General features: G+C 40.9%; 1 protein-coding gene across 18 annotated transcripts in view; it reads right to left on the minus strand.

The window, feature by feature from the left end:
- Positions 1–22,082, minus strand: part of CAMK2D (calcium/calmodulin dependent protein kinase II delta) — a 121,198-nt gene that overhangs the window by 54,989 nt on the left and 44,127 nt on the right. For all 18 annotated transcript variants that reach the window (XM_041459353.1, XM_041459354.1, XM_041459359.1 and 15 more), the window contains exon 4: positions 18,160–18,219. In XM_041459353.1, the coding sequence (XP_041315287.1) occupies positions 18,160–18,219 (60 nt within the window). The remainder of the gene's footprint in view (positions 1–18,159; positions 18,220–22,082) is intronic.

Here is a 22,082-nt window from a genome sequence, read left to right on the forward strand (position 1 = left end):
CCTGACAGGAACCCACGGAGCTTACAGCCCTTCCTTTTGCAGGAATACTGTAAGCCCACAAAAACATCAGGAATAACCCACTTAGGCTTCAGCACTGATTTTCACCTGAAATACTTTCCAATCATCACCCTGGAAATACCCTAACAATAATTTCAGGGAGAGCTCCTATTAGCTTGATTAGCTTCCATTTAGCCATTAGTGTGGGCCTGCTCCAATCTGACCCAAAAGTAAAATTATCTCCTTTATGTGACTTTTTCTGCTGAACAGCACTATTTTGTGCCTATCCCACAGAAAACAGCTTGATATAATGGCCAAATAACTTTATGATTTCCTTTTTGAATTTCTGCCTTTAAAGAAAAAACAAATCAAAATAATAGTATTCCATATACTTCCACTGAAAATCAAATTTTTCCAGGCAAGGACTCAAGTCAAACAGTAGATAGACAGAGAGAAATTCTTGATGACAAAGATATTTAACCACATCTAAACCTATTGCCTACAATATAGGTGTGAAACTGCTTGTGATCATTTGGCTGAATTGGGTATCTGAATTAGTTCATGATACAAACTATTGGAGAAGACTGAACTTCACACCAAAGTTATGTTGCATGGTCAGCACAGCAGCTGCACAGATGTGCACTGAGGTGCCAAACAACCAGAGGTGCTCTTTGGGGAAAACTCTCTCTATGCAATCCCCTTCCTTGTGTTGATGAACAGAGCATGGAAAGGGATTAACACAGCCAATGGTAAAGACACTGATTTTCCCTTTGGTAGTTGAGATTAGGATCTGTGGATGCCCAGAGACACTGATCCTGTAACTCTGTGAAATTTGATGTCTCAGATTAGTGCACCACTAGGAAGTTACAGGGCACATTCATCAGTAGTAGAGGTTTAAAATGGGTTTGAAAGTCACAAAAGCTTACGTCATATCTGCTGAAATATGCAAATTACTTCTTCAAGTTTCTGCTTTCCTGCAATGATGAAAAAGGGCAAAGGATGCTTTCCCTCCATGTTCACTTCCAAAAGCATATTACAGTATTTATGCACATCTTACATATACCACTTACTGAAATAAAAAACAAACACCCCAAACCCTTTCAAAAAATGAACTTCATTACTTAATGGAAGGAACTTCATGGAACAGCTTCAGTTAACTTTGGGTGTTCTATGAATTGGTACCAATGCATATGGGATAAATGGTTGCATTTGAAAATGAAAAAGCATAATAAAAATTGAAAAAACCCCTCAGTGACTGAACAGCCATAACCAAATATGTTTTTTACTCATACTTGAACCACTCCATTTTCTATTTCAAACACCTATTTATAAGCATTTTCTGCTGTGCTGTCTCTGACAAAGCAAGCCTTGTTCTCAGCACAATTGTTGGCTGAGAAGTAGAAGATCTGCTGTGGCTTAGCACTGTCAGAACTCACATCTTCCTGCAAAGTCACCCTTTGCCACTTTTTCTATTCTACTGCATAAAGCAAAGTGACAAGGGATGGAAAATAAAGTTACTGGTTGCACTTTAGCAGAAACTCTCATGGACACCAGTGCAGGAGCCTTTACAGCCAAGAACAGAGACCAAAGCCAGCATTCATCCTACAGCTTTTAATCTGGATCCCAAGGGAAATGTGCTGGGATCCCAAGGTAAACACAATAACCCTGCATGAGGAAGCAGAACTGAGCATGCAAAAGTTTGTGACCCACTGCTCAGGAGTGCTGCTGCTAGCACTGATCTGCCTCCTTCAAACAAAACAGCTTCACTGCAGCCTCATTCTCAGCACCTCCCTCGTGTCCCCACATCCTCTTTTGAATGCCTGGTCTAAATGGTATAAATAATCTCTGCTGAGCCACCAAACCCCTTAAATCAGTGGTGCATAAGAGTCACAGCTATAGCTCCCAGGCAGGGAACTCGGCACGCAAATGGAGTCTGTGCTGTCCTTACTGCTCCTTACACTCACATTTCATCTCAAACCCTGTTCTGCTGAGACCACGGAAGCCTGGGGCCCTCAATAATAAAGCTCATCAGGTACAGCAAAGAGAACTTGGCAAATACTACTAAGAGCTGTTACCTAAGAGTCTGAAATATTTAGAGGCTAATCTGCTAAGATTAGTACAGTAGCAATGCTCTAGGGCAGCTGATTTCTGAACAACACTAAACACAGACTAATGCTTTGCATATTTAAGAAAATAATCCTCCCCCAATGCTGTCAAAACACACCAGCAGTAAAAAGCAATACTTAGTCATTAAATGACTTTATGCAAATCAGCAGTGCTGTGTACACCATTAGCAGGTGGTCTGTATTCAGCAACAGTAAACCAAAACTGTGTAACTCACAAATTCCTTCAAAGGGTAATTTTTTATTACAGTGCAAATTCACAATTATTTAGGGCCAAAAACTTGACAAAAAAATCCTATTCATCTGCATCTCAAAAACTGGTACAGTAAGAAATGATGGGGAAAATTGTGGAAGAGGTTTTACAGCAACTACTGTGAGCCAGAAAGAAGTTTGATAAGAGGATCCATGTTTACTGCAAAAGAATTCTCTACCAAGGGTGTTGACATACAAACCAAGAAAGAAAGGAGGATAAATAAGAGAAACCTGCAACTGCCTGCTCCAACGAGCACTTTGTTTATCTTTTGTGACCAATGAGTAAAGTGTAAACTTAGGAGTTTTGTAAGAATGTATAAAAAGCATGCATGCTAGAATAAAAACAGTTTGAAGCCTTCTGAAAGTGGAGCGTGTTGCTTTGTATTATGACTGTCTCAACTACGACAAAAAATAACTAGAGAATTTATTATTTGGAAATACTGCCTTTCCCCCAAGGCACTGCAACAGCAGGTGTTGAATACTATGAACAAAATGCCATATATACCGAAATTATTCATTTGTGAGCAAAACCCACCCCATCAAGGCCCTCACAATAAACAACTGTATTCTGATTAAATGCCAGTCTAACTGCATGCATCCACGTGGAGAAGTCACTTGGCCAAAGTGTTCACACTGGCAAAAGATTCTTGCTACAGAGAAAATGAAAAATTACTTGTCAAAGCAGATAAAAGATCACATTTTGCACAGAGGCTGAGTGACTCCAGGTACTGATGTCAAAGCAGATGGCCTCGAATTAACAGCTCTTTTGTCATGGTGACACTCTTGTTTCATTCCTGGTAGGTGAAGACTGACAGTCTTTAAAAATAAAATTTCCCAGATAAAATTAACCAATTAAAAAAAGAACAAAAACCCAAGAGGTATTCCAAAACATCTAATTCTGTGTTGGGAGTCCCCATGTAAAGCAGATAACTGACAATTATCTCTTTATCCCACAGGCTTTAGTTGCTTTTCAGTGCACCATAACACAGGTGTGTGTGCACTTCTGTGTGCACACGTGCCCAGAGCACTTCTGTGGAATTATATCCTGGATCCATAAAGTTAAAAGGAACAGCTGGAGCTACACACCTTTAATATTTAACAGCACAATTGTATGGAGTCGTTGCACAGAAGAGCAGGGAACTAAAATGTACACCTGCACCTTCATGTCTTCATTTAATATACAACCATGTCATTTACTGGAGATCTTGTGTTTCAGGGTGAGCCAACGCCTCTTAGCAGCTGAAGGCCTGCTTTTCTAAGTTTTACAAGATTTTTTACAAAGCAACAAAAAGCCTTACAAATGTCATCACATTAAGCCTTATGAGGATAACTGCACGGATTAAAAGCAAGTCTGACACAAATTTTTGCTACGAGCAAACTGATGTCTCAGCTGCCAGTGTTGATGCTTTAAGCACTAACATTTTTTAACTATTTTTGCATTCATCAGAAGATGTAAGAAGAGGAATAAAGACACAAGAATTTCATGGAGTGTTAACTAACAAAAGGACAAGCTGTAACAGAGATGTTACATCAATTAAAATTAACAGGCTCAGGAAACCACACAGTGTACTTCAACGGAGGCAATGCAATTGCCCAATATTTAAAAATTAAGCTTTATCCCTTTTAATATTTACAGTGCTAAAAAACCCTGGGAACAGATTTATATAAATAATATGTAGGGCCTACACATCAACATAATTAGCTACTGAGGAGCTGTAACCATTGGGTAGGACACAGCCTCCCTTCTTGGCTCTCCTCTCCTAAAATACATTAAAGACAGACATATAAACAATTTACATAATGACCACTCAGAGACGCATGTAGGTTTATTTTTTAAATGCTCCCCTTTCACGAGGACCAAGCTCCAAGGTATTTAAAAGCATCAGTTTATGAAAACAAAGTCACTCTACTTTAAATATTTTAAACAAAAAGGAAAGCAGAAAATTGCAATCCTGTGGCATGACTCAAGGGGAGCCACAGTAAAGAAACCTCTCACACAGGAGCCAGGTATGCCCCAAGCAGCCCTAGACAATGTTTGCAAAGCAATTACCACCGTATTTAAGGCACCTTTATTTAGTAACAATTACCTTCAGAAAACCTAGGCTAAATCTTTAATTCAGTAGCAGCAACAACTACAGCTAAATTGCCTAAAACTTTTTCGTTTTAAAAGCATTACTTTATCAGAGTAAAGACCAACAAGTAAAACCAAAATCTTTGTGGATTCAAGGTAACCTAGTAAAATTCATTTGAAAGTTGATTAGAAGAACTGTGGAAAGAAAAAAAAAATTAAAATAGCTTTATTGATGTTTATGTCAGATATCAATTTAATAACTGAGTAATAATCTAATTCTTGTATACAATTCGAATCCAGTGACCACTGCTATACAAACATCCTAACAAAAATATTTGTAATTAATCCCAACTTTGACCAAAGGAATACTGAAAACTTAGTACTTGTATACACAGTCATGGCTTTTTGGTCTCTCACTGCTTTAGGTGAACAAGGGCTTCTAAAACAGCTCCTTCTGGCAACAAGAGGCAGCTAAAGCGTTGTGCCCTTCTCCCCCAGTTATCCTCCAGGTGATTATATCACACCTACTCTGTAGCATGATGGAAACACAGCAAGGCTGAAGAACCAGCTCTCAGGTCTGATGAATTAAATGCCCTGTAAATTCCCCTCTTCCTGACAGAAATCACACGCAAACTTATCCTCATTCAATCAGTGAACCACCAACAAACATTCTGCCCTCTCTTTCCGAAGGCTGATGGAAATATGACACTCCTGCTCACTTCTTCCCCCCAAGATGCACAGAATTTTTCAATCTACTAATAGTGCTAAAATAAAAAAAAAAATTCAGGCTAAAAAAAGAAAAGAATAATATAAACCCAAACCCAGTACTGACTTAAACCACAAATATTCATTTTGTGAAAGGAAGTACTTTGAAATCTGCGACTAAACAGGAATTTTCTGCTGTAAACAGATATATTACAGAGAAAATAACTGAAACAGAAGATGTTTCTACAACCTATTTGCAAGAGTGTCCTGGTACTTTGATGGAATATGATCAATAAATTATGGTAAAGAAGATGTTTTTAACAAACTACCTTCATGAGGAATTTAATAAATGATTCTGTAATGTCAACAGAGCAAGCAGGCCATTTGCTATTTAATGGAATACAAACCTTAATTATTAAGGATTTCCTTTCCCCCAGCTGTGATGCAAATGGCCACAGACAAAATTCCCCTTGGCTGTTCCGAGGCACTTAACCACTCTAAGAACCTGACAGGAACAAAAAGCTGCAACAAATCCACTCCCACAAATAAACACTTGTAAACATTTGCAGAAGTTCCTTCCATATGGAATGCATCTGTTGGGAAGAACAGGCACAGAACTCCAGTGTGACCCAGTGTCTCCATGAAAGTGTCTGCTCTGATTTCTGCTACAACAGCTCACAAGGACCTGCAGGTCAATGAGCCAGTAAAGAATCTGCCACAGCAGCTTCCCAGGTAAGTAATCATCTTGCACACAGAGATGTGCTTTTATCACGTTCTTCATTCTAGACACAGAACTGCTCTGCAAAGCAGCATTGTAAAGTAAATAAGGGAGACTAATGATGCCTGCAGAAACAAATCCCTGACACTCATGGTCAAGGAATTCCAACAAGTTTCATTGCAGCTATACAAAGAACCCACAATCATATTTCCATGAGGCTGAAGTTTCCATTTCCTACAACAGATAGGAACAAGAAACATGCATCTGGAGAGAAAACCAGACCAGCAAATTTCACTGCTAAAGCATTGCAGTGATGGGGGACAGAAAACACAAGTGCACTGGAATTGCCTCATCCAATGCCCAGCACCAGCTGTGGAATGTGAACAAGGAAAAACCCTCTCTTGTAGGCTCTGCCCTCAAATATCTGTTAGACACTGCATAAAACAGGCTGAATGCAGTTTTTCAGCACATACATATCTACATGTCAAAATTATCATTACTGTCCTGCTGGTCACCTGAAAATACAGATGTTCAGAAAAAGCTGCTACTGTGCTTCTGTTTTTCATAAAAACTATATAGAAGACCTTGTAAACAATAAATAGCTTTCAAGTCAAAGTTCATTCTACCTCAAGCTTGAGTAAATAACATTTAAACTGTTAACATTTAAAGTTCATTTTCAAATAAAGTTGTCTCTAGGAATTCTTGCCAACCCTCCCTATGGGAAGATGACAAAAGACTATACAAAGGAACTTTATTTGCTCTTATTTCTTGTAGACTGTGGAGTGAGCACTACAAATACTACTTGTTAAGACCTTTGTCGACAAGAGAAAAATGTTCTAGTTTATGTTATTATGTTGGCATAAAATCAAAGTTTATGCTCTCTTAATTCAGCTTAAAACAAAGCATCAGCTAATTTAAACTGAAACAATTTCCCAGTTTACAGAGCAGTAGGTGGCCACAAAGAAATAACTATGTCAGTTTAAAAATAAATTAGGTTTTGATTAAGTTGGGGGAGCTTTGAAACGCAGACAGACCTAAAATTCTACTTCCTATGTGGTAAATGTAGCATTAATAATCACTGTGCAGGAAGCGTTACACCAAACGGAATCGGTGGGATCTTTGAATATTCCAGATTTGCAGTGAGGATCACACCTTGCATCATCTTTTCTATGGGAAGTCAAAACCCCATAAATTACAGGACACATCACACCCCTCAGTGATGTGGTTATAAACATCAGACAGATCTGAGCTCATTTTCTGAAGACCCATGCAAAACTCACTGAAGCACAACCACCAATTCACTTAATCCCAGCAGGTGCCACCTTTTAATGAGTGTTTATTTGGTTTGGTAACAGGACAGCCAAATCACTTATCCTCCACTCCAGGGACTAAGACAGACTCCAGGCACTGTGATGGCAATACTAAGTACCACAAAGTGCCACTTGAATGCTGAGTACTCTTCCAAATTAAAAACCTTATTTAAAACCAAAAGAAGTGCTAAGATACCAGGTCTTCTCTCGAACCAGACCTAATCTACATTTTCTCTAAATCACTTCTCAGTTATGCTCTGTACTATTCTAATGCACAGCGGCCCTTGGAGATGAGAAAATGGTTTATTCTGAAGTGATGGCAGCATTTGGCAGGCTGTCGATCTGCTTCAGCAGAAAATTAGTTCCAGGACAATAAAGTCAATTTCACAGAGAATTCTGTGTTTTGTGGAATTAACTATTACTTTCTCATGTTATACAGTATCACTGTAAATCCACCTTCTCCCTGCCTATATCTGATGGGGATTTTTATATCTGTGCAAGCAAAGAAGGTTAAATTCCCAATTCCATAGGACCAGGTCCCCAAATTTTGTGTTACCAGCTTTGAGGAAAAAGACCTAAAATGAATACAACAGGCCTAAAGCATGATCACATAATGACATCTCTGTCCTTGGTGCCCTCTTTCACAACCATGAATCCTGAACATTCTGAATGGGAGCAATAGGAGCATCCCAGAGACAGCTCCACCCATACCACTGAGGTTTATCCCTCTTAATTTCTTTATGGTAGCAACAGGGGAAATGCAGAGACTGAATCTGTTTCTTACACTCAGAGCAAATGTGAAAAAGCACAGTCTGAAAAGTGTCAGAGCAGAACAAAGTCAGGTTAGGTAACTGGTCTCCTGTTTCTGTCTGTGTGGTGCTGCAGCCATCCATCCATCCATCCCATGTGGTGAACAAAACCTTGCTGTAAGCTGGAGAACCCAAAGCCTCTACATTAGCCAAGCAACACTAGAGCAGTAGGAGCTCTCAGTAAGTTAACAGTGTCACACTGAGCGACCCAAAGCATGGTGCCCAAACAGAGTGTTACCACAGTGATGCCACTCCATCTCTATCCACTGGGCTGGGCTCAAAAGCATCTGTATTATGTTCTGAGTGAACGTGCCTTCTCCCTCTATCAATTAACTAGCACAGTAAGTGATGCTACCACAGCTGGAGACAACTATAAATTACTGGCATTTCCCTAACGTGCGTGTTCACCAGTGAGTGATGATCCCAAATGATTCCAAGTGTTTGTTTTACAAAAAGCAGGGAATGCATATTGACTTAATAAATGACAAACTTGAGGCTTGTGATGAGAAACTGCCATTGTCTTTTAATCACAGTCTCACAATAAATGAAAATTAGAGAGCTTGTCCTGTCCCGTGGGACCATTTGTAAGACTGTAATTAGCTCAGTGACAACCCACAGACTTGGATAGAAATGTTGCAGGAGAGAGCAGAAGCCGGTCTGTATTCACAAACCCAGACTAGTAGCTGCAGTTGAAATCTCTTTCTAAATATTCCTCTCATTTAGCACATCCAGTAACTCCTAAAATACATATACACTACAAAAGATAGCTGCAAGCCAGTCAGCTACAATTATGGTTTCAGATCATCCATCAAGTCCTTCCCAGCAAGACTGCACAGTCAAATTCAACAGAACCCCAGCACTAACACCATCGACATCAGACCAAGTATAAATTGCTGAAACACAATTAAATAAGTCTCAAGGTCACCTAGGAAATAAATGCACACCAAACCTATTAATTAAACAGCACTACTCGGGTGGTACAATCGCTGAGACACAAGTGCTACTCACTGCTGTGCAGCACAAGGGCAGGAGCTGTGGATTTTTTTACAATGCAACACCAGAACACCTTCAACGCATAAGTATCAGGAGCAGAGTGTCATGCTTGGCCCAGAGTGGCTGGAATGAGAAGCTGGATGCATTTAAAGGAGACAGACATGTAGAGGACAAACTAAAATTAGAAGCACATTCCCATGGGCAGTCCATGAGAATACTAACACTCTGGCGAAGCCACTATAAAAAGAACTTCCAAATTTGGAAGGTGACTAGGAGGAGAGAGGTATCATCAAACCCCTATCAACTGAAAAAAATGCCAGGATCAGTAGTTTTGTAGGAGTAGGAAAGTCTCCAGTGCCGAAAACTGAAAAAGCCCAGCCTGAACTGAGCAATTAGGAACTATTCATCCACTGCCAGTGATGGAGGTTGGTGTTATTTGCAGGGTCAGAGCATTCACTTGGTGCCAGGATACAGCAGAAAGCTGAGGAGCAGACCAGCTTACATCCTTTGGAATGCCATGGCTTTGACAGATACTCCCAACAGCAGTGCAACAAAACCAGGACAAAAAGTGACTTCTTAAAAGCTAAAGTTTGAAGGAGCAAGGAAAATTCTAAAGGACACTTGAAGCACTTGCTACAAGCCAGGGCTGGTTAGGGGGATGTCTGTCTGCCTGGAACTCACTGGTGCTGTCCCCTGGCCCTGGGGCACCAGGGGAAGATGAGCCAGGCTGGCACCAGCCCTCACACCCTGCCATGCACAGGGACAGGCAAGGGTGACACCCCAGCAGAGCTATGGACATGCTGGGCTAAGCAGGCAGGCTGAGTCCTAATTTTCCATGTGCTGTTTCCAACACATATCTAAGATGATATAAAATCTCTTACTGAATGGGCATTCCATTAATAAAGATGCAGAAGGTGCATACAAAATGCAAAACACAAGCAGATTGGATTTATGCACCTGACATGGCACAAACCAGTTCATCCTATAAAATGCGCTTCCAAATCCACACCCTGGAAGCAAGGAAATCCTGCATTCCAAAGAGTTTGTTGCTGTTTACAGTTTTTAGTCAAATTACATTTTCTTTAGGAATTTATGTCACAATATTTAAAAATGAAAGCAAATGCAATTTTAAGAAAAGAACAAAAACATCCTAACAGGGATGCCGCTGTACTGAGGAATATCCACTTTTCCTTCCAGTACTCAGTTTGCTGGTCAGCAGGGAAGGCTGAAATAAGTCTTCTCCAGGGTGCAAATGACAAGACAAGAGGCCACAGACACAAGCTGGAGTCTGGAAAATCCCAGCTAAGCACAGAGACACATTTATTTATTTATTTATGTGGATAGGAAGGTGATGAAGCACTGGAATGGTGCCTGGAGTGGCTGGGCAATCTCCTCTACAGAGTCTCCAAACTCAGCAGGATGGGCTCTGATTTACCCAAATTTACTGGACATGGTTTCAGCAGGGAGCTGGGATTGGGTAACTTCCAGAGATCCCTTCCAACCCATGTGATTCCATGACCAATGACACTTTTTTGCAGAGGGCTGGGTAGGTAAGTAAAGCAAGATGTCTGTGCAGATGGGAGTAGCCCCACAGTCTCTCCTAATGAGTCCCCTGGCTTGGTATCACCTCTGGAAAAGGAGCCAAGACATTCCAAAGCTCCACAGCGAGCTCCCAAAGCACCACACCTGACTTATGGCTGCAAACCAAAACATGATCCACGAACCAAAGCCAGGAGACCTTCCTTTTGCCTCCTTCTGCTCTCAGCTGACATGCCCAGCGTTTCCCCATCCCATTTCTTCTCTCTGCCTCCATGTCTGAACACATCCTTTTCTGCTTGCCACAGGGAAATGGGTGGGTGTGGGGGGGGGTTTAAGATGGGATGCAGTTCTCAGGTGGCACAGACAGCCCAACACTTTCTCCTTGGAGGTACCTTTTCCAGAAGCAGGGTGACAGGGTGACACACTGGGTGATAGTAACACACCATGGGTTAGGGTGCCAAACACCCCAAATGAGCAGAATTAGACTGCCTGGGAAAGAAATGCTGCCTGAATGAATTCCTTATTTTCTCCAGGGAAAGGAAAGAGCCCAAGACAAAAGTGTCTCACAGAATGGGTTCAGCCCAGAGCCACCAATGCCAAGGCTGAGGCAGGATTATCACAGAAAACACATGACAACAGTTTCACCACCCCTGCAGGAGCTGCTCTAGTGCCATCCTGTGATGCCCATCCACACAACCCAATACACTGCAACCTGTTTTCAGTTGGGGGTTGGCTTTTCTTCACCCTCTGATCAAGTAAAGGTTCCCAATATTTGGGTATCAATACAAGAACCAGTGCAGAATTCACCTATTAGACCATCAGCAACACTGTAAAAGCAAAGGGAACAGAACTTACAATATCCTCTAAAAATGCTCTAAAAATGTCTGGGCTGGCTTAACTGAAAGAAAAAGCTTAGTTTAGCAGAAGCAGTAGAGATCTCTGTTTTTGGAGGAAAGAGTCCAGAGGAAAATTACATATTTGTGGTTTAGCTGGGAGTCATGATGTCTATCCGTATGCATAACACGTGGTTGCAGATTCATAACAAACAAAGCTTTCAATAACAACAAAAAAAAAAAAAGTAAGTTCTGAAAGATCCATCTTGTGTGTGCAGAGAGAGAGACCAACTCATTTCAGTCGAGCTTATTTCCACAGCTCTTGAAGTCAGAAGTGCAGCAAATTATGAAACTCTTCATTCCAGGAAACACATAAAGAAAGTAAAGCACAACAGGAGATGAAAATACAAGTGGGAAGTGTGGCAGCCACCCCAGTCCTCACCCCCCACAGCAGGATCCTCAAGAGAGGTGTTCAAATTCCACTTCCTGTTTCTGTGGATTATTTTATTTTACATTTAAAATGACTGGCTGCAAAAGGGGAGTGGACTTCAGGGAAAGAAAAAATGTTTAAGAGGACAGACTAGGAAAAGAACTTTCATGCATTTAAGGGAACATGCAAACAGAAGCTTAAGCAGGGATGGAAAATGCTTCAAGATCTGGTTCACACTTGATTTATACTGAATCATTACCTATTTTGGTGCAAATTAGGCATGTACTTTCTGAGGCAAAAAATTACAAAATCGGTGGCAAACCTTAGTGAAACCTCATTTCCTCAGTCTGTTATGGATACTGCTACAGTTTATCAGGGATATTGCAGCCAGCACTGCTTCACTTGAGCTAAAATAACCTTGTGCTCCATTAAAAGGAAAGAGAATTAATGTAGCATGGCAAAGAGTGGTGTCATTGTCTGCACTCAAAGACATTTTTATGCTCCACAGTAACCCAGAAGAGTGAAACTTAAAGACGTAATGCCACTTAGCAGAACAAAAGGATTCTGCTGCAAATAAAAGAGACAAAAGCTGTAACACCAAATAAAGCTGCCTTCCCCCTCCTTTGCTGGCACACTCAGACCACATTATCTGATGCTTCATATGGCTCATGCTGAAAAATCAGTGATGCATTGATCAGCACTACAGAACTCAATCTTTTAACTGCTGGGGGGTTCTGATGCTCCACTCACTTCAGGGCCACCAACAGCTCCACAGAAAGCCCTTCCACAGCACACCCTTACAACAACCCAATAGTAACTTTGGGGCTTTTCCTCTTAAACATCAACATACATTCACAAGAACTTCACCAACTAAAAGGAATCAGATGCACAGCAGTAACAAAAACTGCTGAGGAGAAAGCCTGCAGAAAATCCAGCTGCAACAAGTCACACGATGCCCCCCTGTGTGCTCTTGCCTGGTGCAGTCTCGTTCCAGAACATTTAATTTCACAAATAGCAACTGCAAAACCAGCTTCTGTCTTCTGTTGTTGCACTTCACTAGTCAGTTACTTGCCGTAGCCACGGCTGATCTTAAACGTTCAATCTGTTATTTTACAATACTCATTGAATTGGCTCTTAAATTAAATATGAACTCATGTTATATCACTGGTTTTCTTGATATTTTATTTTAATTCTCTCAAGGACTATAGTGTACCTTATTCATCATAGAAATTGCAAACTTAATTAATTCAACGGAATGGATGAGATTTAAAATTATTGAAGTGATCAGCTCATCTAAGCAATAAAAATAATTAAAGGAAGTGAGATTCTCTAATGCATCAGTTCCATGTAAACTAGAGCTTTATATTTATATTAAAAGCTTTATTTATTTATTTATTTGCATAGCTATAGTTAATACATCCCTGAGGACCACATTTACTGAGCATAAATTTATATAGCTGAGGATTGGTTTGATTTTCACTGCATCAGAAAAGAACTATATACTTCTGACATACAGTAAAACCTTAAATTAACCTCAGAAAAAAAATTGTGCTAAAGAACTACATCCACTGAACCTGAACAGGCCTGATTTTTACCCTGTGTTTGGTTTATAGAATAACTTAACTAACACCAGCTGAGCTACTCACAGCTGTGCCACAGTAAGACGAACGAAATTCAAAAAGGAGTTACTGCATCCACATTTTCTATATATTAATAGTGTTTCTCTTGAGATTCTTGGAGTGTCATGCACATACTTGGTGAATATAAACATAAAGGACATCCCCTCCAGTTTTAATTACCCTCTGTTCAAAAAGGACAAGGCAATACACAGTTTCTTATTTTTCCCCACATGAGGAACTTGACAACTTCAGTGCTTGTGTTTTGTGTTATGGTGGGGAGAGGAACTAACCCCAAAATGCAGGCTTTTCCTCCTTTTCTTGTGGCAAAAGAGTGTGGAGAGGAGCAGTGCCAAGTTTGGGTGCTCCCAATTGCCTCAGCCATTGATGAGGAGATCCCAGCTCAAAGCATGGAAATGAGCAGACTCCAAAGGGGCACCAGCACACTCATGAAACCACATAAGGGATTTGTCTTTTCCCTGTGTCCCAAGTCTGTCCCACATCTAGGTTGCCTCTTGGCCTGCTGCAAGGCCAGCCTGCCTTGGGGAGTTGTTGGAAGAGCAGAGTCTGTGCTGCTGTCAGAGCACGCTCGTGGCCGTGCCTCAGCCCCAGCCTGGCTGAGGCCGGACCAGCAGACGCACAGAAGCAGGCTCAGGCCTAGCAGAGCTGAGTCTGTGCCTGGCAGCCCTACTTACCTCCAAGTACCCTGACTCACAGAGCCTTTCAGGGACAGCCTGGCCTCGTGCCAAAAGAACTTCATTTATCACCTGAAGGGCTGCCACATGTCAGTAAAATCTGCTGCTGCCTTTGGCGAAGGGATGAAGATTGATCAGTCAGACTCGAGCCTGATGCTGCTGGCTAATGGACCCTGCCTGCCATAGCTTGTACACTGTCTGTAAGGCCTGGGAGGAGGTGGCAGAGGCAGGGAATTATGGGCTGTAAGAAAGTGGGAATGCAAAGCCAGCAGAAGCCACTCCAGTACTTACAGAGAGATCTTGACTGTGTCACTCCCATTAGGAAAACGTTACCAAGCGCAGCACAAATCCTGCAAGAATAAACTCCACTTGGGAAAAAAATTCCATGGTTTCACCAGGTTTGAATCAGCAGTTTTCCAGAATGGGTCGGGGCCTGTATTGTCAGACTAATGCAGATTTTATCATTATTTGGGATGTCATAAACCAAAATGAGCAAAGCAGCTGTAAATCCATGCCAAACATCCTAAGATGGTGCAACAGTGTCACACCACCAAAAATATGTCGATTGCAAAACTAGAAATCAGAGTGCTAAAAATTACATTTACCTAATGTTAAAAGAGGACCAAGAAATCAAAGTTTACCAGAAGAAGATAAAGGAGAAAAATCAGGAAAATGGATTTCTTGGTGAAGAGATGATTAAATAGCAATTTTCTTCCCAAGCTTCTAAATTAAAAAATGGGAGCATTAGTACACATGGAACTGCTGAAAAGGTAATAGTTACCCAAGATGACAAATCCTGTGCAGGTACGTGCTCAGCAAAGGAAGTAAGCTTTTATTGTAACTTGATGTGCAATCTCACAAAGATAAAGCACTAGGTTCTCCAAACAGCAAGGCTTAACCTACATTCCCATCAGTTTTAAACTCTGTAAAAGCAGCCCTTTATACACTGATGTACAGCCATGCCACCAGAGTAAGAACCTGAGAAACACAGCAGTGCTGAAAATCACACCAGGAGCTCTGTTACCACAGGAACACGAGCTGTGTTTGCCTACAAGTCTCCTACTGCAGTGTAGCACAGGCCAGATTACTCCAGCACAGCTGGAAGAGGAGAAAATACCAAAGACTGATGGGAAAGAAAGGATTCTGAACCACTTCAAAGTTGCTTCTCAAGGCCTGCAAGTTCAGCTAATGAGGCTTGTGCCTCATTTTAATTCCCAGACAAAATTCAGCAGGACCTGCTTTATACTGCAGCAATACAAAGGACTGAGGTAAGAAGAGGTAGAAATCACAACAATGAGTATTGGTGAGGAGCAGCTGTAAGTGGAAAGGATGAGGAAATTCTGTGGGTTTTAAACAAACTTTCACATATATATTACTTAAGTGGGAAATGGAGATGAGAAAAAGGAGAACAGAAAATACTGTTTGTAGTCCAATTTCCTTATTTTTCCTACACTATTCTTTAGGCATCATAACTACAAGGCTGGACAGAGAAGAAAACATAGATGTATTAAAAGGACGAATAAAAGAAAGATGATGAAAAATGAACTGGATTAGTTATGTGCAAAACAGTGTCTGCACAGAAAAGCTCAGATTTCACAGATGTACTGGAGCCCTGCTTGCAGAAGAAGTGAAACAACTTCTTCAAGGAAGATTTCCATGACACTTCTTGGCTATGACCATGAACAGTAAGGACTGCACAGAAACAGAATCATTTAACATTCAGCCTTATTTAGCTTTCCAAAAATAACTCCCTGTACACTGTCATCTTTGAGAAACCACCCCATCAATTAAACTAGACCTCTGCTTTCCTACAGAAATCACACTGAAAAAAATAGTTACCATTTTTTTCTTATTTTTCTTAATTTACACACACTTTTGTCAGAGCTGAGCTCCCCTCCTCTGGCACACTTCCCTTTTCACTCTCAGTGCTTCCTGATGTGATGCAGCTCCATTACTCACCAGAGATGACAGTTTAAAAGGGGATGTCATAGTGACCCAAGCATAAGAGCTCCAGTGGGGTGCTGGCAGCACTTTGAATGATTTTAGGGTCACCACTTAGCTGGCTGAGGGCATGGCTGCAGGAGAAGGAACATGACAGAAGACAACATCTGCTGCCAAACCCTAGCATGGTAATTCCAGGTCATGAAAATCTTCTCTCAGACAGATCTAGAACACGTCAGCTTTTCTGAAACAGGAGCAGAACACTTTGTCCATTTCCCCTTGAACTGTGCCCCTCGGTGCAGGTGGTGATGCAGAGTTTGCACAGACTTGCAGAGCCCTACCTGCCTGTCACCAAAGCTGTCATTGCCTGTTTGCACTCCAAGCCAAACCTCACAGATACAAACTGTGCATGTGGAACAGCTGGCCTGCCATAGAGGAGCTGAACTCCATCCTCCACTGCTCAATAAGCCACTTGACAAGCTGAAGACTTGTGACCACGTGGGACCAATTTAGACTCTTGTTTCAACTGAGTTCTGTGCATTTCAGCCCTTCCCCTGCATCAGCTCACTCTTGTCTTTTGTTCATTCTCCCCAACTTGTGGAAGCTCATAAATATGTTCTGGTTCTAGTAAGGCCCAGGTGAATGGCTCAGGAGCCTGACTACACCATATGAGTGACCACAGCTGCAGAAGGGCTGCACCACCTCCCCAAAAGCACTTGAACATTTGCTTCTCTCTCACCATTTTACAATGCAAAACCTCTGGTGAGATAAAATAGCACACACAACACTCCTCTTCTTCCTTAACCAAATTTCTAGGTCAAACCTGTAAGCTTAAGAGGGATGCTGCAGAAATTTGACATGCCATTTTGAGCCGTGGTACACTTGCTTTCTCTTTCTATTTATCGTTAAAAGGAAGGAGCTGATTTCATCCCCTGCAATGCCTAAAGAGGCTACCTGGAACAGAGGCTAGACAGAGTTAAAGGAATAAAGTAGGTATTCATTCAAAGGCCTTCAAAGGATACACCTTGGGCAGTACACTGTGGCTCTGCCCAAGATGGACCCAAAATGGACACAAGATGGATGACAGGTCACGAATTTTCACACTTTTATAAGTTACGGCCCATTTACATATTGGGGTTAATGATCCAATTACAGTTTCAGGTTATGAAGTCCCATCCTCCCAGACTGCTCTCCTCAGTTCTCCATTGTTTATACTTCTTTGGGCCTGAAAGTACAATGGTGTCCTTGTTCTCGGGCTGGAAAAGGATTGTTTTGTCTAACTACCCTGTGAAGAGGACTTGCTAACACTTTACACAAAGTTCAGAGTTACAAACCAAAGCAGCACAGAATCTGAAAAATATGAAAGCTAAAACTTAAGGCATCACAGGCACCAAACAATTTTATTAGTCTAAACATGCCATAACAAACAGGAAATTCCCACCCTTCTGCAGAAGTCTCAGGTACAGCAAATATTCTTGGGAGAGATACCCTCAGCATATGATTCAGTGTATGAAAAACTGGAAAAGTCAGCTACAACTCTCTTAAGATAAAGGTACTTACCTGTCTACACTGTGTCTAAAGCAAAGAGACAGACACACCCCACCCCCCAAAATAACTTCATTTTTTGCTTTACATGGTTAGAACACACAACTCTGGAAATAAAAAGAGCAGAGCTTTCTTCAGCTTGGAAGGACAGAATCTTAAACACAAAATACAGTATAAAATAAGCATCTCACTAAAACCAGCACTAATTATTGACAGCGGTCTGTCTCATTGTGCAACAGACACTGTCGGCTAAAATTCTTCTGCAGGTCTCCAAAAATCATGAACAATCCTGGAAAGAGCCCCTCCTGCACACTGCTCCAATCCCCCCAAACACCTGGCACAGAGCTCACTGGGGGCAGAGCAATGGCTCAGAGATGAGAACACTGCACACTGCTGCAGGTGACCCATCAGATTATTGCATCCCACAGCAGAATTTGTAAGGAACACCACACTATAAAGAAAGAGTCTTGCCTGGAGATATTTGCACTTGATTTCTGAGCTGCTCTTTGTATTTGCTAATTTCCATTTCCCTTAAACTTCCTAAACTGATAAATACTGTACGAAGCAATGAAATGTTCCTACCGATATTAGGATGCTTCAGGAGGCGACAGATTCTAGCTTCTCTCTCCAGTTTCTGGTGATCTGCATCAAAAGAAAGCAAAACAGTTGCTGTTAGTGTGAATATTAACATAGTTTAGTGAATTTGCTTTGGAGAATCATCACATCATCAACATCTCATGGGATCTTTAAAAAATATCTCCTTTATTTATATCCAGTAATGTTTTCATCCAAACTGTAATACTGAATTGATTTTTTTTACCTTTGGGTAGAGCAGGAGGCTGGAGCTCTGGACTTGCACATCACTGAGCCCTAACAATCTTTTCTGGAGATAAAACACTACTGCTTGTGGCAAGCTCTGTTTTCTACTATAGACAACACAAATATTCTAAAATACCAGCTTCAGCAAATAGAACTGCTTGAAATGTAAAGAATATGCTTTGAACCTTTAAAATATTAAGAAATCAACAAGTTTAGAAAAAGTTGCTTTGGATGGCAACTTTGAGGAGTCAAAAATTTAGTATCAGATGTTAGAATGAAGAAGTTCAATCCTTACTGCAAAGTGTCCAGTTAGATATGTAGGTCAAAAGAACTATAAAACAGATTTAAAATAAAACAGAGAAAGCAAACACCACCTTTAAAATACTTAACACTTTAAGTTTCTGACAGCACGTTCTAAATCTGGAAGAAAGAACAAGAAGGAAAACTTGTTTAATTTTTCTGCAGTTTGTACTTCCTAATATTTGCAGTCAACTGTAACAACAACTGAAGCAATTTTACATATGTTAACAGTGCAGATTATTTTCACATGCTTTTAAGAACTGGGATAGTTCTTGAGCTAGTCACTACTTGTCAACTGACCCATCATACTTTCTGAGGCCTAGGAGCCTGCACCACTTGCATGAGAAAATTTGTCAGCTTAACCCTCTCTTCCTTAAAATTTACTAAAAAAACCCCAGAAGTTAAATGTACTAAAAAGAACTATAAATCTGCATCATAAGCTTAAAGCTCTTTTTTTAAAGTTAAACTCTGCCACTGAGATTTCCCATTAAGATTTTTGAATTCAGTTGCAGCAGGGCTGAAACATAAGCACAGACATCTACAGTTACAGTACCTTCATGTCCAGCAGCTCTGGCTGTAACTTAATCTTGGGCTGAGCACTTGGCACATTACCCAGAGCAAGCAGGGAGTTGATCTGCAAGGCAAACTGAACTAAGCTGGGGTGAGAACAAAGATGAAAATGTGAACACTGCCTCAAAAGCAAAGAAACAATCCGGGAGCTATTGGGCATTTTGTGCAGGAGCTGTGTCTCTGGTGCACCACCAGCTCTGCTTTCAAAGGCTGCTCTGTACCACCTCCAGCTATATTTACAGATCAGCCAGCACAGCCAGAAACCTGGAAGGTGTCTGACAGTCCTCTATGAAGTGCTAAAAACATCCTGTGTTGACTCTTCAGGAATAACACAGCTATAATAAAGAACCTGATCTCCAACTGTGAATACAAAGTATAAACATTTGAAGTTTCTTTCTAACAACTGCTATATCACAGCTTCTGAACTGACACTAGATGTGATTAATATAATTTATTGATTATAACTGTATTGATTAAAAAAGCACGCCTGATATTTTTTAAATCACAGTAAAAACATCTTAGAGATGCTGCTGGATCCACTGCAATATATGAGAGTAACATCTACATCATCATCATTGTTACTGCCTGAATTATGTATTCCCAGGTTTTTACTCCAACTTGAGCCAGGATATTGATGGACACCAACCAGGTGTTCTCTGCTGTCATGTAAAGCAGAACAAACAATGAGCTCTCTGCATTTAACTCCTTCAGTTGTTTGTGTCAGTAACTGCTCTCACACCTGCTGGGTGATGCAGGTACCTCACAGCCTGCACACTGTGCTGAGGCAGCAGCAAGAGCATTAAACATTCCCTGAGCCAGGCATTAAAGTGGACATTAAGGTCCAGAAGATGACAGAGGCACTTCCAAAGAAATAAAGCATTCCTTAGTGTTGTTAGAGGAGTAAGTCTGCAGTATCTAAGTGTTTGGGAGTGGGACCAAATGCAACTTTAACTTTGTGTGATATCCAAGAGAATGTCCCTCCTCTAAAATCAGCACGTTTGTTCTAGGAGTTTTAGGAAATCCTGTTCCTTCCTCTCCCCACTGGGTTTATTTACATGTACTTGCAACTGCTGTGCCACCCGCAGCTATTTGTGTTACCCTGCCTCCTGCCAGGGCTCAAGTGCTGGGGAGCCAAAGGTGAATGTCAGAGGGCAAGGCACACCGAAATACTTCCAGCACTCAGCTCCCAAACATCTGAAGGGAAAGGTGTGCCACTGCAGAGTCCCCTGGGAAACAAGGGGCCTGCCATACAGCCAGGGAAACTACCCACCAGGCACAAATTCCCCAAACCTGAGAAAGTCTGGGTAGCATCTGGTGTCAAACATTTAGGTTACAACAGTATCACAGGAAAAGTTGTGGAGAAAATAAATGCAATAATAGGTCACTTATCAAAGAAATCAAAGAAATTAAAGAGCTAATTCCTCTCAATTTTGACAACATATAATTCACAAGCTAAAACTGTTTTCCTGCCAGGTCAACATGAAAAATTATTAGCAGGAGCAGGAAGCCAAGCTTGAAAGCCACACAGATAATAAAAAGGAGACACACAAGTACCTTTATATACTTGTTTCCTTTCCTCCGTTTTAATGGCCTAGACTCAATTACAAACAGGTCTCCTACATTGTCTGCTTAAGAAACTGTAATTAATTGAAAAATACAAGCTCAAAACACAGCAAAGCAAATGCAGAAGAAGGAATGCTCTACAAATTCTAGATTACTTTATGAAAGCCAGTCTCCATGAGTGAACAATGGCCTCTACCACAGCAACAGCCTGTTGCCAAGATTGGAAAAGATCACTGCCTGTCAACCACTGATACCATTGGAAAGAGAGCAGCAATGAGAATAATGTGGGTTTATTAATGGAGAAAACCTTGCAGCCACCTACAAGTAAGTTTAATCTGACATGGAGCCAAAAAAACCCCAAAAATACCAACAAGACTTAATGCACTGAACCATGAAAATCTCAGCCTTTGCAATAACTAATGAAATCCTGTGAAACCTGAAACAGACAGAATATAGCTGTAAAACTGGGGGTACTCATAGACTGCATAAACTTAAAATCTTGAACTAGTCCTCATTCATATGAGGATGCTCTAACAGATCCAAAGCTAATATTATAATTTATGACACCTGCCTCAGAAAATTATACTGCCTGCATTGAGTTTCCAGTAGGTAGGCAAATAAAATAATGATTTCAGCAGTATCAATATTTGCCTTCTTACAAAAGCTTACACACGTAGACTCCACACTTTTCTTGGATTACATCAAAACATATGTAACAATATAATGATACAACATATCATTAAAGAGGGATAATGTATATGTTTAATTATGTATTGCACATCTTAGTATATGAAAACATATAATTAATGTCTTCAGCATATCTCTGTTCTACTAAAGTACCACGAATCTCCACCCAAAGTGCTGATCCTGCATGACCACCCAAACTGAGCTTGGCACCAGGGCAGAAACGTGCACCTCTCACCACCTATCAACACTGGTATCTAAAACGCAAACATCTCCAAAGCAAAGAATCTTTCTAACAAGTATCTGTAGCAACTTTAGTTGCTTTTTGTTATTTTATTATTAGAGCTGGCAGCCCACAGAGAACAATATAAAAGCATTTCCCCAATGTCCCTTGCATTGTCTTGTCCATTTCTTCTTTTCCCCCAGGATTGACTGGATAGATTATTCGTCAGTATGAGGCGATGCATGTTTTGGCAAATGGCTCATCTTTTTGAGAATGGTCTCTACAGCCTGTTTCCTACTCTGTGCAATCCAGTTCTACACTTGTATTTTCCATGTTTTTCTTTACA

The sequence above is a fragment of the Pyrgilauda ruficollis genome, unplaced genomic scaffold (genome assembly GCF_017590135.1).
Source record: "Pyrgilauda ruficollis isolate IOZ18807 unplaced genomic scaffold, ASM1759013v1 scaffold134, whole genome shotgun sequence".
In the NCBI taxonomy this organism is placed as follows: Eukaryota; Metazoa; Chordata; class Aves; order Passeriformes; family Passeridae; genus Pyrgilauda; species Pyrgilauda ruficollis.